This window comes from Orbicella franksi, chromosome 2 (genome assembly GCF_964199315.1).
Source record: "Orbicella franksi chromosome 2, jaOrbFran1.1, whole genome shotgun sequence".
Lineage (NCBI taxonomy): Eukaryota > Metazoa > Cnidaria > Anthozoa > Scleractinia > Merulinidae > Orbicella > Orbicella franksi.
In genome coordinates, this window is record NC_138146.1 from 24,545,124 (window position 1) to 24,560,763 (window position 15,640).

The 15,640-nt window shown below is 40.9% G+C and overlaps 2 protein-coding genes across 2 annotated transcripts in view; one reads left to right on the forward strand and one right to left on the reverse strand.

Moving 5' to 3' along the window:
* Window positions 1-4,378, forward strand: part of LOC145478835 (tetraspanin-33-like) — a 9,812-nt gene extending 5,434 nt beyond the window's left edge. The window contains exons 5-8 of the mRNA XM_081457015.1: window positions 113-235; window positions 988-1,029; window positions 1,335-1,451; window positions 2,350-4,378. Coding sequence (XP_081313141.1) covers window positions 113-235; window positions 988-1,029; window positions 1,335-1,451; window positions 2,350-2,481 — 414 coding nt within the window. The 3' untranslated portion in view covers window positions 2,482-4,378. The remainder of the gene's footprint in view (window positions 1-112; window positions 236-987; window positions 1,030-1,334; window positions 1,452-2,349) is intronic.
* Window positions 4,379-4,463: 85 nt separating this feature from the next.
* On the reverse strand, window positions 4,464-13,451 carry LOC145478804 (N-acetylated-alpha-linked acidic dipeptidase 2-like). Its single transcript, XM_081456978.1, has 5 exons — window positions 12,175-13,451; window positions 9,157-9,367; window positions 8,171-8,353; window positions 6,943-7,240; window positions 4,464-6,323 (listed from the first exon to the last, which is right to left on the reverse strand). The coding sequence occupies exons 1-5, from the start codon at window positions 12,456-12,458 to the stop codon at window positions 5,032-5,034; spliced, it is 2,268 nt and encodes a 755-aa protein (XP_081313104.1). The 5' UTR covers window positions 12,459-13,451; the 3' UTR covers window positions 4,464-5,031.
* Window positions 13,452-15,640: the final 2,189 nt, after the last annotated feature.

Here is a 15,640-nt window from a genome sequence, read left to right on the forward strand (position 1 = left end):
CACAATAATTGCTGTGTAGATCAAGCAAATTTGTTTTAGTCCAAAATCCAAAGCTTTCCATCTGCATATTGAACTTTGTAATAAAATTTAATGTAATTTATTTATTTGGCAGTTCCAGTGTTGTGGAAGTACAGATCTTAATGACTGGGATATCAATCGCTACTTCAAATGTGGCGGTCCTTCACCTGAGGAGTGCGGTGTTCCACACACCTGTTGTGTGCGTGAACCAGAAGAGGTAAGATGATGGTATCTCTCTCAGGAGTATTAACAGTAGCAATTACAGTGGAACCCCATTAATCCGGTCTCCAACAGACCACAAAAACATGGCCGTCTCAACAGGGTGGCCATATTAAAGGGGTTCTTTGAATTTGAAAATTACTGACTGAGCTTTCGTTTGGGCCAGAATAAAGTGGCCATAATAACAAGGTGGCCATATTAACTGGGTGGGCGTAGGGGGGGGGGGGGGGGGTTCCACTGTATTGAATAAGGTTGTGTGATTTTTGTGGTGATATAGGTCCCAGCCTTTGGCCTCAGGCTGATAGCACTTGGTTTGACATAATCTTCAGCTGCAGCATTACATGTATACTGAAATTCTGAATATCACTTTCAAGAAACATTTGATAGTGTCTTTCGACAAGTACTCCAAGAAAATTACAACTTTCATTCAGCTGTGAGAGAATCTTCTTTGAAGACTTTGTTCATTTTTCTTCAGTTTTTGTCTTTCTCACTAATTTTTTGTAATCTTGCTCTCCGTCAGATATTCTTCAAATGCATTAACAACTGCGCTAAGGTTGATATTTCTTGCAGCGCCTCATATATACATATATTTTCTTTATGAGACAGTTCATTTCTATGCACAATTTTTTTCAAACTAGAGTTTCTTATCTTATACAGAACTTTCCTGTGCGAAATTTAGCAAAATGCAATTTTAGCACTACCTTTAAACACAATTCTTGACCAATGATGTTTTTACACTCTGTTTTACAGAAACCTAACATTCAGTGTGGCTGGCATGTCAGGGAACAGCATGTGAGTACTTTCAGCTCTTACTGCATGACAATACATGTATGTCTTGACCTGTTCCACTTTCACATGTTAACAACTTTAATTTTTAAAGTGTTTAACAAGTTTAATGTTACCGGATCAAAAGTCTCAAGCTTGTGTAACGACATAAAGGTAGTATCCATGGGTATAAGTAAATACGTGAATATGTTGCTGCTGCATGTTCTGAATACTAAATGTGATATAATAACATGGTAAACGTGATTTCATATTTCAAGCACTGGGCAATTCCCACATATCAGTAATAATGATGGTTTGGCTCTTTTTGACAGCGTTTGGCTCTGAAGGATAAAATCTATATTACTGGCTGTTTGGATGCTGTTTGGGAGTGGTTCAGGAACCACCTCGTTATTGTCGCTGCAGTTGCTGTGGCTTTTGCCTTCCCTGAAGTAAGAATTGTTTTCCTTTCTTGTTCTTTCTTTATTTTTCTCCTTTGAGATGAAAATCATTATGTTTGAGATGATTATTTAAATCTGGAACCAAAATATCTGTACCCACGTGGCCAAAATTGAAGGGTTGCCTGAGAAAGAAGCCTTTTAGAAGTGACTTCTGATAAACCACTTAATTCTCCTTCCAAATTGCCTATTACTCCCTTGTAGAATGTAAGGAGAGTATGAGGTTATTAAGGCGCTATTCTACACTCCCCTTCAATTATTTCCACCTGGAATTATCTCGCTCATGTACACACAGTAGCTAGGATTAGATTAGACTTTGGAAATTGTTAAAAATGGGAGAACTTCAATCATCAACTACCAATTGAACAATTTAAACGAGAAGTTTGGTATTTCTTCAGAAATGAGTACACATGATACACAGTGTTTTCAATATACCACATTATTATACATGTATAGCTAGCTCCGTGAGCGGGCAAGAGGAATCAAATTCTGCTCTGTGATTTGCTATCCGAGGAGGCAAGATGGAGCTATCTTGACCGTTCGGGATTACCTGCCGTGTCCCGCAAGTTAAAATTTCCCCGAAAGCCATATAATAAATCCTTTGTTGACCAAGCTTGTTCGCTCAAGATGACTTGATATTGCCCTCATTCTTATTTTGCGAGTTTATGGACCTCAACTCCGTCTCGGTCCATAAACGCACAAAAAAGAACTTGGCCAATATCCAGCCATGTTGACCTCACACTTGGTCAATAACCCATATATTTACACAGTAGTATCATTATAAAGTGAGACAGTTTGAAGAATGATACACATAGTTCAGGTTTGGGACTGTTATGGTTAAGTAATGGAACCATGCTGACATTCTCTTTATTTTTCCTTTCCTTGTCACAAGGTGGCTGGAATTGTTATGACTCATTTATTCATAAAACAAATTCAAGAGCAGATTGAAGCATGGAAAAACCCGCCAAAGTACAGATATAGGCCAAGTCAGGATGTGAATGGAAGAAGTGGCCCGTTTTATTAACCTGCTTTTCTAGTTGTTTGTGTACATGTGACAATGTATTTTGTAGAATTCCGATAATTTAATGGTTGTAGTAGTTGTTAGTATTCCATGGTCTCACAGGTGTCCGGCCAGCACTTGCTTGATTGTTTACTGAAATGGATACATGTACATGTATTGTCATTCGTCCACAGATTTAAGACATAGTTACTGTACCCAAATTCGACTTAATGACCATGATATTGTAGCCATATCAGGTCAATGACTTGATATTGCAGGATATCAGGACAGTATTAGGACTGATCATCAACAGCGGCTGTTTGGTCTATTCGTTGCTTCTGATTGGCTAATTGCGGAAATGGGTACGATAGAAATGTATTCCTGGCATAAGATCTTTGATAATTTATTATTATTATTATTATTATTATTTTTAGGCTTCCATTACTTGTTTTGAAGCGTACAGTCTCGCCTACTATTTCGACATTCCGTACCTTCCCCCTTCTCGTTTCAAGCAAATCTGAATCCATCACTGTACATGTCACATATGACTTGTGGGTCTGGTTTTATTTTGGGTACCATTAACCTACAAATTTGGCCACCTCTCATTGACTCCAAACCAACCGGGAGCAATGAGCATCTGCTGTATTTTAAGTCATGTTGAACTAAAGAGCTGTTTTAGCTTTAGTGTGAATAGGGATTTAGTTAGCTTCCTATGCAGACATTCTATGGCTCTTCACACACTCCTCCCCAGAGAGCGTCTGCTTGGAAAACTTCATGTAGGTTTTAGTCAGTCAAAAGTTCACCTTATGTTGTTTTATACTGTACTCACTTTTTTAAAGTTTGCTGCTGCTGTGTTGCTTTGACCTTCCACGGTTCAAGTATCGATAAGCTAAGTTAAATATATAGGAAGGCATTATGTTAGTTGGTTTTGGTTTTGTTGTGGTTAAGCTCTAAGCATTAATCTCTAATACTCTTGAAAATGGGCACAGTTATTTTCATCTCAGGTTATTCCATATACATGTGGTCGGTGCATGACGGGACTTTGCAGTTGTCACAGAACTGATAAAAATTTTAAGAGTTCATGAGTTTTGGTGGACGCTGTCTCAAAATTAGTATGGATGTTGAACCACATTCAAGGTCCATAACTTGGTCTCTGTTCACCCTAAAAGCATCAAACTTGGTCAAATGACTAATCTCAACGTGCTCTTTCATGTGATAGTGTCAGTTTATCGATTGGTTAAAATTTGAAACTCACCTCAGTTCCCTGCGCAACTTGGAAATGGTCAATTGCCACAGTCAAGTCTCATCTCAGTGAAGGTTACATGGACATCTTAAAACTGACCAGTCTAGTAACTACGGATTTCGTCGGTAATTGTCGGTGGTTTTCAGGTTTTTTCGTAGGACATGGAGATTAATTTAAGGTGCATTTGTACCAAGTGCATACGTATTAGTATAGGTAATGGTAGATAGCTTAAACGAGTTAATATGCACTCACCAGAGGCAAGCGTTGCTTAATTTAGGGCAGACACTTCCTTAACCGTTGTAATATAAAAAGGTGTGTATAATATTTTGATAAAGCTTAGAGGCCATATTCCCATAACCCCTCCTTGGGCCTCAGTTTGATAAAATAAGCTCAATGTAACAGCGTTGCTATCCACAGTAGTTTGTAGCCAATGAACAACAATGATGTACAGTTGTACAATCTAAATCTGGTGTAGAAAATCTTTATTAAAATTGTAGTTTGCAATCACTGGTTTTTTATGTACTATTCTCAGTTTCCAACGCGGTTTTCACACTATTTTCTTATCCTGTATCAGCACGTACGCGTTCGCTTTACATGTAATACCTAATTAATTTCTCGTATAAAGAATAAAATGTTTGTTCGAATGTATACAAGGGAATAAAATATGTTCTTATAATATTTGACGTTTTCGTGATGGGTGGAAACGTTCGTACCAAGATATACATTTTTACGACATTAAAAACAAATTTATCAGTTGTTGAGAGGGAACTGTGAACTGCAGTCTCCAGATTGAACTAGACTGGATGATCATTACATTGAATGCGTCTGTCTTTGTTGAAAAATAGAAACAAGGAAACATGTTATATTGAAGCCAATCCATAACAGCGAAAGAGGAAAAGCGAAATAAAAACGACGTACCCATTCGCCCGCCGCGGTCTATTCCTTCATCTAAGAGCATGGAATATAATACAAGTTATCCTACTTTTAGATTCTCAAATATTCGAGAAAGAAACAATCCAATTTTCCTGGCTCAATCCCTTGTGCCACTAAAAAACGGAATAAACTGAGCTAAGACCCTAACTTTTCTGTGTGGAGGTAACTGTTGAGATAGTAATTGACGTTACTGTGAAAATTTGACTTTGGATGCAAATCCCAGGGGCGGATCTAGGGGAGGGCCCGTAGGGGCCCAGTCCCCGTCCCGCCCCTTATTTTGGGTTAAAAAAAATCGCAGAAGGAAGAAAAACCGGCAGGGCAAGCAGAACAATCCCCCCCTCCCCTTCCTCCTTTAGCTCAAGGTCTGGATCCGCCACTAAATCCTGTCTTGGGCTTCCCTAACTTGTTAAAGGTTCCAGTACTCTTGAGGCACTTTGCACACAGTAAACCGCTATTGATAACTGCTGCCTAACTAGATCCCAGTCTCCAGATTTCTCTGCCATGTGCAGAGCTTCTGTGACCCCAGGAAAGGTAGCTCTTCCTGGTTCTATATTGTGGAAACCAAAGTTGAAAGCCACGTGTCGGGCCTGATTTGAACCTGGGAGGCCATACGGGTAGATAAAAGCCTTCTCCACTCGAACCATTTGGTCATTGATCGTGCGCAACTCGGAGGGTCTTTCAACTACCGTTGGGTCAGATTTTCTGGACTCGAATTTTCGGCTGGCCGTTAAAAACCCGGATATAGCTTCCTGAAGTGTAGATAGGGATATGTTATTAGCTGAGAGCTTCGGAGACGAAGCGACAACGTGGAATGAAAAGTTTAAAGCGAGTGCATAGTTCATAATATCAAGTGGGAGCAGAGGCTCATCGGCCAGGTCCAGTAACATTCCTCCTGCAAATTGTGTCATAGCTTTGTGTATTTCAAATTTCTGGTCAACGAACGTTTTCACCCAGTAAAAGGTGTCTTGCTGTGTGTGATATGCAGGATATAAAGACGATCTGTCACCGTACCCAAACCAATAGCCAAAATCACCGCAGGGCACTCCTAAGTATTGATAAAATGGCACATAGTCACTGGCAGAGAAAAGGTTGTAAAGCATCGGCTCATTCCTGTTGGTATCGGAAGGCGACCTTTTCAGCCAGATGTCATACATCGTGTCCGTACCCTCTGTATTTTTAGGATCCTTGATCTGTTTACTCAATTTGTGAGTTATTTGTCTAAAAAGAGGTGATCCTCTTGCTCTTAACACGTAATCTCCACACACGGCGATGTCCAAGTTGATGTACGCCACTGCGCGCTCGGTCAAAATGTTGGCATTTTCTTCCACCCATTCGTGCGATCCAATCAAGTTGAACTCTTCTCCGCCCCAGCTGCAGATTTTTATCGTTCTTCGCGGTCTCCATCCTTTCTTCAAAAGAGTGCCCAACACTCGGGCCATTTCATTGGTTACCGAAGTTCCGCTCAGCGCGTCCACGGCACCGAAAGACCAGGAGTCCCGATGATTACCAACGATTATATATCGATCGGGATTGTCCTTGCCGAAGATGGTGCCGATCACGTTGTAAATGGTTTTCTCGTGTAATTGGTTGTTAACCTCAAGTTTGAGCTTGGCGCTGCCACTTTGAAACCCTGGACCAGTGCGGTATGTGATGTTTAAACCACCTTGCCATGTCTTAGGGGCTTCTAACCCTGCAGATTAGAAACAAAATTTACAGTTCTACGGACGAAGTTAGTGAAATCCTTTTTGTATCCCAGGTGATGAAAGAGTGAACACAAACTATTACGGATGACCTAGAATCGTTTGTAGAGTTAATTGCACTCATGTTCGTCCATGCTAGCCTCTTTGGCCCCAGTACATGGATAGGTACCTACCTATCCATGCGCTGGGGCCAAAGAGGATACCACGGAGTCTGCGTTAGGCCAATGCCCCTTACAGCCACACGGCTTATCCCGGTTTCTAAAGCAGTAAGCGACTAGGAGTATTTTTACTCCCTCCTGGGTGGGATGCTAGTCCATCGCAGAACTACGCCCCAGCAATAAATTCGCCGGTACCCATTTATACACCTGAGTGGAGAGAGGCACTGTGAGAGCAAAGTGTCCTGCCCAAGAACGCAACGTTCCCCTGCCAAGGCTAGAACCCAGACCACTCGATGCCGAGTCCAGCGCGCCCACCATTAGGATCCATTAGGCCACCGCGTCCCCTCCACAGTGTACACTCTGCCTTTTTTACCTTTATCGACATAAAACGGAGAACTCCTTTTAAATCCCTTTCTAGAATACAACAGTGTCTTTATAAAACAATTATTACCTCCCATTCTCCGCAGCAATTCCATAGCATCTCCATAAGATATTGCCTGCGCTGGAATCTTTGGGAAGTCGCTCTCATTTACAGGCCTGCGATACATTCCCTTGGTAGCAGGAAGGACCGGCGTCAAGGGGTCTCCGTTGTTGGAACTAAATAATATAGTCCCCTCCTGCACCCCGCTCGGTGGTAGCCACCAACCATTAGGATAAACCTGTTTTTCTTCGTATCCTTGCTGAGCAGAAAAGGATGGGTCGGCGTAAACTAGCGCTCCTATTGCTCCGTGTTTTTCTGCATTGGAAACCTAAAGAAATAAGTTACTCAAATTAACTCATGGTCACAACGATGTGGAAGAAAAAGCACGTTACTGCGCCTTTCATTAACATGCGGGCTCTAAACTTCAAAGCTCAACCGACAAATACGTTTTTCGCTACCATTATTCAAATGTTCGGCGGCTCCTCCCAGCCTCCGACTATTGCCGAGCGTGCGGTAACCAAATCGTTGAGTGCAGTTCAGGCAACGAAATAGTGCTCGGCAGTAGTCGGAAGCTGGGAGGAGCCGTCGATCATTTGATTGACGGTAGCGAAAAACCCATTTGTCGGTTGAGCTTTGAATTTTAGAGTCCGCATGTTATTGAAAGGCGTAGTAAATAAGACTAAAACAACTACATAGCCCGATCGTCGACGAGTCACTGCATTTCGCATTCTTGGGAAGAAACTCTGAATCACATGTCTGTAACACGACGGGCTACGATAAATGACAAATCTGAAAAATCGCTTCTTACTGGGTACTTATGTTAAAATACAAACAATGGTATGTGGTAGAATAATACTCTATGCAATATACTTTTGCGTATAGGGTAGCCTGCTAGCACGCTCACCTTTCAGGTTGAGTCACGCGCGCGAGCGGCGAAGAGCAAAGCGATCCGGCGGAAAGGAGTCTGGTGAAGAGGCTCCAAGAAAGTCACTTTCTCGTCTCGCGGCTTCGCCGCTCGATTTCGCGCACGCGGCTACGCCGCGCGCGCTTGTGCTCCAACGTATGCTCGAACGTGAGCCTGCTCGCAGACTACGTATAGGGGATAGGCAAGAACATATTTTGACTTAAATGATAAAAAACTTTTCAAATTTGTCCCTCACTGTATTTGAAGGGAACAGCGTCCTCAGTCGAGACAAGATCGCCTTTGAAATGCTCTACTGCCACTCACAAGTACAGGCTGAAGTTCATTAATACTTACAGTTCTTGATCGTATGATGACTATGTTTCCTTTAACCGTCACGTTCATTTCAGCAAGTTTTTCAAAATCCGCATCTGCCCCATAGTTAGCATAAACCAGATCGGCTTCAACTGTACCATTGGGCGAATATGCCAAGTAAGGATAATGGTCAAATGTCTCAGAGCTGCTTGGGTCGGGTGAAATCTGAAAGACGAATAGACAGGAAAATCTTACAAAGAAGCACTTACAAAGTCATCGATTCTTGATTTTTTGACAGAAAAACTTAACAGTTTGTAGCACCTTAAAAGATAAAGTCTGCATGCGAGCCAAGTAGCCCATCAGGCCGGAGCTTATCCCGGTTTCTGTAGCATGAAGCGACTAGGAGTATTTCTACTCCCCCTGGATGGGATGCTAGTCCATCGCAGGGTTACCCCCAGCATTAAGTTCGCCGGTACCCATTTATACACCTGGGTGGAGAGAGACACTGTGAGAGTAAAGTGTCTTGCATAAGAGCGCAACACAATGTCCCCGGCCAGGGCTCGAACCCGGACCGCTCGATCCGGAGACGAGCGCACTAACCATGAGGCCACCGCGCCTCCCACTTGTAGCACCTTATATATACCCTTTTCTTGTTTCACGAAGCAACCCCTCCCCGCCCCCCACCCCTTTTCAAATTGGTCACAACTCTAACGCACTGTAAAATTGGTAACTTTACCTCAGGTACTTCTAGAGCACATAAATACCTTTTGGCATTGCCGCGTGTCGTAGGAATAGCTATATATGATTTAACTATGGTGATATGAAACATGAAATGAACATAAAAAAGAAATTGCGATGTCATTCATTAACCTTAGTACTTAAAAGACATTCAAACAACTTTGTTTGCCGGGGCCGAGGGTAGCAGTTGACATTTTTGCAACTGACAAACTTGTCGCCTTTGAATTTCCGATCGAACTGGGCTTTAAAAGCACTGAGATTTTTTTTACTAAACACCTCAATCTACAGACCTTTATTTTTCCTGTTATGTCGTAGATAACTTTATCGCTCTCCACTATGGTGACCCTGTTGGGTTTGTCGGGTTGTGGAAAAGACAGGAGGACTTGGTACTGGGGTTTTTCTACTTTGTCAAATCCAAACGCTGTCCAGTTTGCAGCAAGTTTATTTGCAAGTTCGCGCTGCCTCGGCGATCCAGCGATGTGAGGCTGTTTAGAAAATTCCCTATAAAAACAAGTTTCGCGGTTAAAATACAATTTTACTAAGAAGCCTTCAAACTCCAGTTTAAAAGCCTCTTCTTTACAGCTTAACATTTCAACAACTTCCGGAAGTCCTAACAACACGGGGTACATCGTACACTGTTCTTTTGCGGCCATGTTAGTCATCCCAATTCAAACAGTGACGTTTTAATTATCTCCTTTGCGAGATGAGTTCTGATGCAAAACATTTCTACATGTCTAAGAACAGCAACTCCCTATTATAAAAACTTGAAAGCGCACATCATGCAGTCATGCAGTCTGAAAATAAAAATTGATCCGCGGAATCCAATCTGTTTTTAGACACCGCGTTAATAATAGCCAAAAACTGAAAACTGCTGAGCTAGCTAGCCCGTCATTGTACCGTGGAACGGTCTTGTGAAATTCCTTGAACAATAAAGATATAGTAGTGACCATGAGCACCATGGTGCATGGACTTTCTCAAATACCTAATAAGTTTAGTTTGTTTGATTAATCACTCGATAAATCGGTATTTTTGTATATCTGCATTTCATGATCGCGCATGACTGAGCACGCATGCGTGCTGAATAACAATCGACTTGTTAATCAACATAACATCCACTTGTATGGAACGCCAGAACTGTACATAAAGTCAAAAAGCAGATTGCGATCAAACGAGTATGTTTCAGAGAACAACACGTTTTTTTTGCTGCATACGATTGCATAAAAAAGGTCTGTTTTGAAAAGCAGTGTCGGCTGCTGTTCTAAACCTTGTTAGTTCTTCACTGTTTGACCGACGCGACAGCGATAAACCTGAGAAGTTAAATATTTGTGTTTCACCGTTCGATCGACGCGACAACATAAACCGGAGAAGATAAACATCTCGCCCCATTGTGGCCATAGAGCAATTCAATTGATAACAATTGAGTTTTTAATTTGGAGGGGCTGAGTTTTCGGGGTCTGAGGTTTCGGGGTCTGAGTTTTCGTGACACCCGTTTTTCCCGGCTTTCCCTAGACTACCTCCAAATTGTACGGCCCCTTGCGAAGACTAGTGACGATCATATCGAAGAAAGCACCGAATATAATGAAGTAAGCACCGAATATAATGAAGTAAGCACCGAATATAATGAAGTAAGCACCGAATATAATGAAGTAAGCACCGAATATAATGAAGTAAGCACCGAATATAATGAAGTAAGCACCGAATATAATGAAGTAAGCACCGAACAAGGAAGTACCGAATATAATGGCCTTTGCACCGAATATAAGGAAGAGAGCACCGAATATAAGGAAGAGAGCACCGAATATAATAGTGTTAGTACCCGTAATAATGAAGAAAACACCAAACAAAGTTAGAACCGAATATAACGAAGAAAGCACCGAATATAATAAAGACAGCACCGAATATAATGAAAAAAGCACCGAATATAACGAAGAAAGCACCGAATATAACGAGGGAAGCACCGAATATAATGGAATAAGCACCGAATATAATGAAGACAGCACCGCATATAAAGACATAAGCACCGAGTATAATGGAATAAGCACCGAGTATAATGAGTTAATCACCGAATATAATAACATAACTACTCAATATAATGACATAACCACCCAATATAATAAAAAAAAGTATCATAAGACAGTTCTGGCGTTCCATACACTTGACTTGTATCGATTGAACTCATAATTAATAGCTGCGACGGATAGCCATGCACATATTTCCTCGCAACAGCGATTTTTTTCCAGGACAATTTTTTTCTGTTCTCTGCGGCTTCTAGTTACTTTTTCGTATTTTAACTATAACAGGCTAACAGCGAGTAAGGGAGGTTCCGTGGCCAACGGCAAATTGAAAATTGCCTATTATATAGTATCACACATAGGAAACCGAGCGGCTACGAGCAGAGGTTCTCTCTCATCTCTCTCCGAGAGATGAAAGAGAATCAAGAGAATCCTTGTGTTTTGCAGGGAATGCATTAGGATGACAGTGGTCGGATGCCTCGACCTCGAAAACGAACATCTAATCTTTAGCCAATGCCATGGGATCGGATAACCCTCCTAAGCCGATGCCAGGGCCCTAAGAACTGCCCATGTGCGTTCACACTGTACGCACTGCACTAGTAGTTTGAAAAACAGGAGTTATTGCGAACGAATGTTTTAGACTATCTAAATTCTTCGCACTGATAATTACGATGTGGCCCTGAGTGCCGGATAAACTGAGAACGGAGTAGACATTTTACTTGAGACCAATCCCTTTTTCCTTGCTTCGATCTGTTTCATATTACACGGCCCTTGGCCATAAATACCGCGATAAGAAAATATGAAACATGTCGCGCTGCATGTCTTTGCGATCTTTATCTGAATGAGAGAATATTTGTACAACTCAAACGAAACGTAGCCGCGAGCCCCTAACTCAACTGGTCTATGGCAACAAGGCACACACTGCTACATTATCGTTTCCGTTAGTATTAAAATACTCCAGTCGTGGAAAGTCAACCTTGACAGACCGTCAAAGAAACACGAGTTTTTATCTCTGTGACCATAAAACACTTTGAACAGATAACAAGACAATAAAACATAAACAAAGCTTAGACTGCTTTTATGGCTCTCACTAGCATAACAAGAACAAAGCACAGTTCATGCATGTTATTTTCAAAGTATGATATACATTTGTCTGCCGTTTATTTCCACCATGCAGGTATAAACTGGTAACGACATTGCAAATGAACTGTTTTAAGTCCAATAATAGACTCTTGGTAGGAATTCTGCTACAACCTCTAACTATTTGCATAATGATATCATATTAGTTTGTCATACCTAATAACAGATTCCAACCTCTCAGCATTGATTGTTTCCATAAACAACTCGTGGAACTCTTCGAACTCGTTCGACTTGTCACCAGCCGTAGTCGCTCGACTGCAGGGCTTGTTTCCAGGTTGCTTGACGAAGTAGCCGATTAAGAAGCCAACAAGAAATAGGGCAACGGCGACGAACGCAAAACCCAACACAATGCGCTTATTTCTTCCTTTCGGTTGAATTGGCTTTATGCCTCCGAGAAAGATTGAATCGTCCATAACTTTTCCGGTTATGCTTCGGTTCATAATTAAACTTGTCCGTGCTGCAGCAGATAAAGTCAAATTGAGCTCCTTGTTTCGTTCGCACCACTGCGCACTGAACTAATGCGTCAATTGAAAACAGAAAGGTTAATTGACACCAAGAACCCAAGCGAGTTTCTGTTGATCATGTTGATACACATCATTAATTAACCAGTTGCTATTTTGTTTTCAGAAGTGCTTGGAATCGAACAATCCGATTTATATTTTAAGTAGCTCCCATCTGTCTTTTTAGAGCTTTTAGCGGACGGGCCTGAAATTGCCAGAAGTGTATATATGCCATTAACATATATTCCTTTTAAACTATTATTGGTAATCAAATGCACTGATTTCCATCTTTTTACATTTTACATACACTTTTGGCATGAAGTCTGCCTAAAATGGCACACAGCGGGTCCCTCAAGATGAATTTTTATTACCTTTGCACGTTGTCCTAATTTATACCCATTTATACAATTATTATAATTTTCGTTCGTTTGTAAAGCACGAGTCCTCAAAATTGTTCTGTTCAATAGATTAAAATGGTTTAAACGCATACCTACCAAATGACATGCATAAACCCTAAGATGTCACAAAATCTGGTGTTTCGGTAAGCTGCCTTAATCTGGATGTGCAATACCTGTCAGTCAACTTGGCTTACAATAGACTTCAGACATAGCGGCTTTTCTTTACATTATGGAATTCCTTTTATTTGGTATATCAAAAGGCGTATTCAATGCTTTTGGTTTCGCTCCCACGGAACTACTAGATTACATCTTCGAAGACCAAACGGAACAGCGGATCGGAGCGACGACAGTTGTTGCTGTAGATGGTCGTTGCGCTGAATTTACGTTTGTCGCCCACATCGCCTACGTTTGTCGTACATCAACTAACCCCTCCCCACTTTCCCAACCCCCCACAAAGTCGAGCTGATTTGCTTAGCTAACTTTCATTGCACAAAATCATTTCTTTATTAATTCTATCAAGTCTCGCGACTTTAAGTCTGGCCCGTTTTGAAAATTTGGAAATACATTATTCAGGTGCATTATTAATGTCTATGATGTGTTCAGAAATAGGTGAGTTGATCAGGACCCTGGTAAATGTAAGCTTGCTGTATATGGCAATAGGCATTACAAACATCTCAGTTACATTTTGGGGCGACCCGAAAGACTTGTTCACGCACATTGACAGCATATTAAGTCGAAAAAGCACCACGGTTTTTCAGTAAACTTAACTCCTTTCTAGTTTTAGTTTGTTTGTTTGTTTGTCTGTTTGGCCATCCCCTTTTTTTTCTCTGTTTAGCGTCGTCCGACCGACCCAGATTTTCGCGTTTTCAAAAAAAAAAGGCAATGAAGACAATAACACATTATTTCAAACAATTGTCACTTTAATCTGAAACATAAGCAATTTTTTGCCTTACAGATTTTTAGTTTTTCCCTGTTCTCGTTTGATTTTAACAACGACGTCGACTTTTTCTTTCCTCCATTACCGCGATTTTGACTTTGTAACCACACCTTGTTGTTTCCAGGCTCCACGGATATTATGTTGAGGTACCGGGCCTCCTAGCTCCAGACTCCTTTTCCAATTTTATTTTTGTGTTTTTTTTTTTTCCTTTTCCGACCGGCCGACCCAAAATCAGAAAACGCATTCGACAATAAACGAAAAAAAAGGGGATGGCTTTTGTTTGATTTTGTTGTTGGTGTTGCTTGATGCGACGCTTTTTCGAGTACATACAGTAGGAGGTATGCCTGCTCAATGACTTTAGTGTTTCGTGCAGTGTAGTGTGTTTTATTGTTGTTGTGGAGCTTAAAGAAGTGTTTAAAAATTATATCTTTAAAGAGTATCAAACGTAAACCGTTTATTACTGTCTCCGTGACCCCATTAGTGGTTGATTTATAGCCTGATCTGTCAAAAGACTCGACATATTGTCTGCCAACAGGAGACTTATGGTCGATCCGGCAGGGTTGACAATAAAAGATGGGATAATTTCAAATTATTATAAATCCCCAAGAGATTATGATCCTGTTGAAATTACAGATAACATGATGAGACCAACTGCTAATTTACTGCAATTATGAATTTATTTATAAATTTACTGATTTCTTTATTCAGTTTAATTTTGTTTTAAAATTCATTCGATTCATTGTGGTTTAAGTCTTGACTTTTAATTTGCCCCATGCATTAAATGACTATTTTTCAACTTTACAGAGGTTTTACTAGTTAATTACTAGTCTCGAGAACTGTTTTGGCCAACTTATGTTGTTTATGTACCACCAGGACGTTTTGAAAATCAACGATTACAGGTTTCCGTTGCCGGTTCAGACGAACTCAGAAAATCGGTTTAAACGCAAAGTGGTATTTCCTAATTACTTAAATATTTAATTTCCTCAGGAAAATGACACAATAATCGGCAGACAAAAAAAAAACATGAAAAAGATATTAAGGACACTGAACTAATCTGCGATCATAAGTTTTATTTAAACGCTTTCCCATTTTTTTTTTCTCCGCGAGATCGCGCTCCCTAACTTTGCGATCTCATTCAAGAGAGTCTCCTGGAATTCTTTTGCCTCTTCTCTTCTCTTGTTTTCCATGGTCGTCATTTCATCTCTCAATGCATCGAGTTTTTCAAACCCATCCGAGTCCCTTGTGATGTGCTGAACGGTTGCCGAGGATTGGGCCTGGCTGAACTCACGTGGGCATATCTAAATCGAAATCATTCATTATTTAGGCTTATTAAACTGGGAAAGGTTACCTTTTCATTCCTCATTTTCTTAGTTGTGTTTCTTTCTCTAAGTTCAAATTTTCTCTGATTTGGGGAAGCGCCATCCTTGTCCAATACTGTCAAAGAGATACGATCTATGAATTGCTGAACACGACCTGTACGACTCGTACGACCCATACAGGTCGTGAAACAATGGTTTACGAGTCGTACAGTAGGTGAACTGTATATCATTAAAGAGACTTATATAAAGTCCACGACCCGTACGTACGACTCGTACGAGTCGTACGGGTCGTGAAAAAAGGAAGATGCCATTATACGGGTTGTATCAGTCCGTGTATATTGGACAACCCTCATGTGGTGGTAGGGCGTATTTCAATGAAGTACATCTCTGGACGAACGGAACTTTTCCCCTACGTCGCAATGGGTTACAAAGGAATTCTTGTCCTCGCAAAGGTGCGTTACTTATGAC

What these genes read in the sequence shown, in the direction of transcription:
- LOC145478804 (XM_081456978.1), bottom strand. Translation starts at nt 12,458, where the DNA reads ATGAACCGAAGCATAACCGGAAAAGTTATGGACGATTCAATCTTTCTC. An exon ending in AGGTTGGAATCTGTTATTAG is followed by an intron (nt 9,368 to 12,174) that starts GTATGACAAACT and finishes TTGTTTTTATAG; the next exon opens with GGAATTTTCTAAACAGCCTC. An exon ending in TCATCATACGATCAAGAACT is followed by an intron (nt 7,241 to 8,170) that starts GTAAGTATTAAT and finishes TTATTTCTTTAG; the next exon opens with GTTTCCAATGCAGAAAAACA.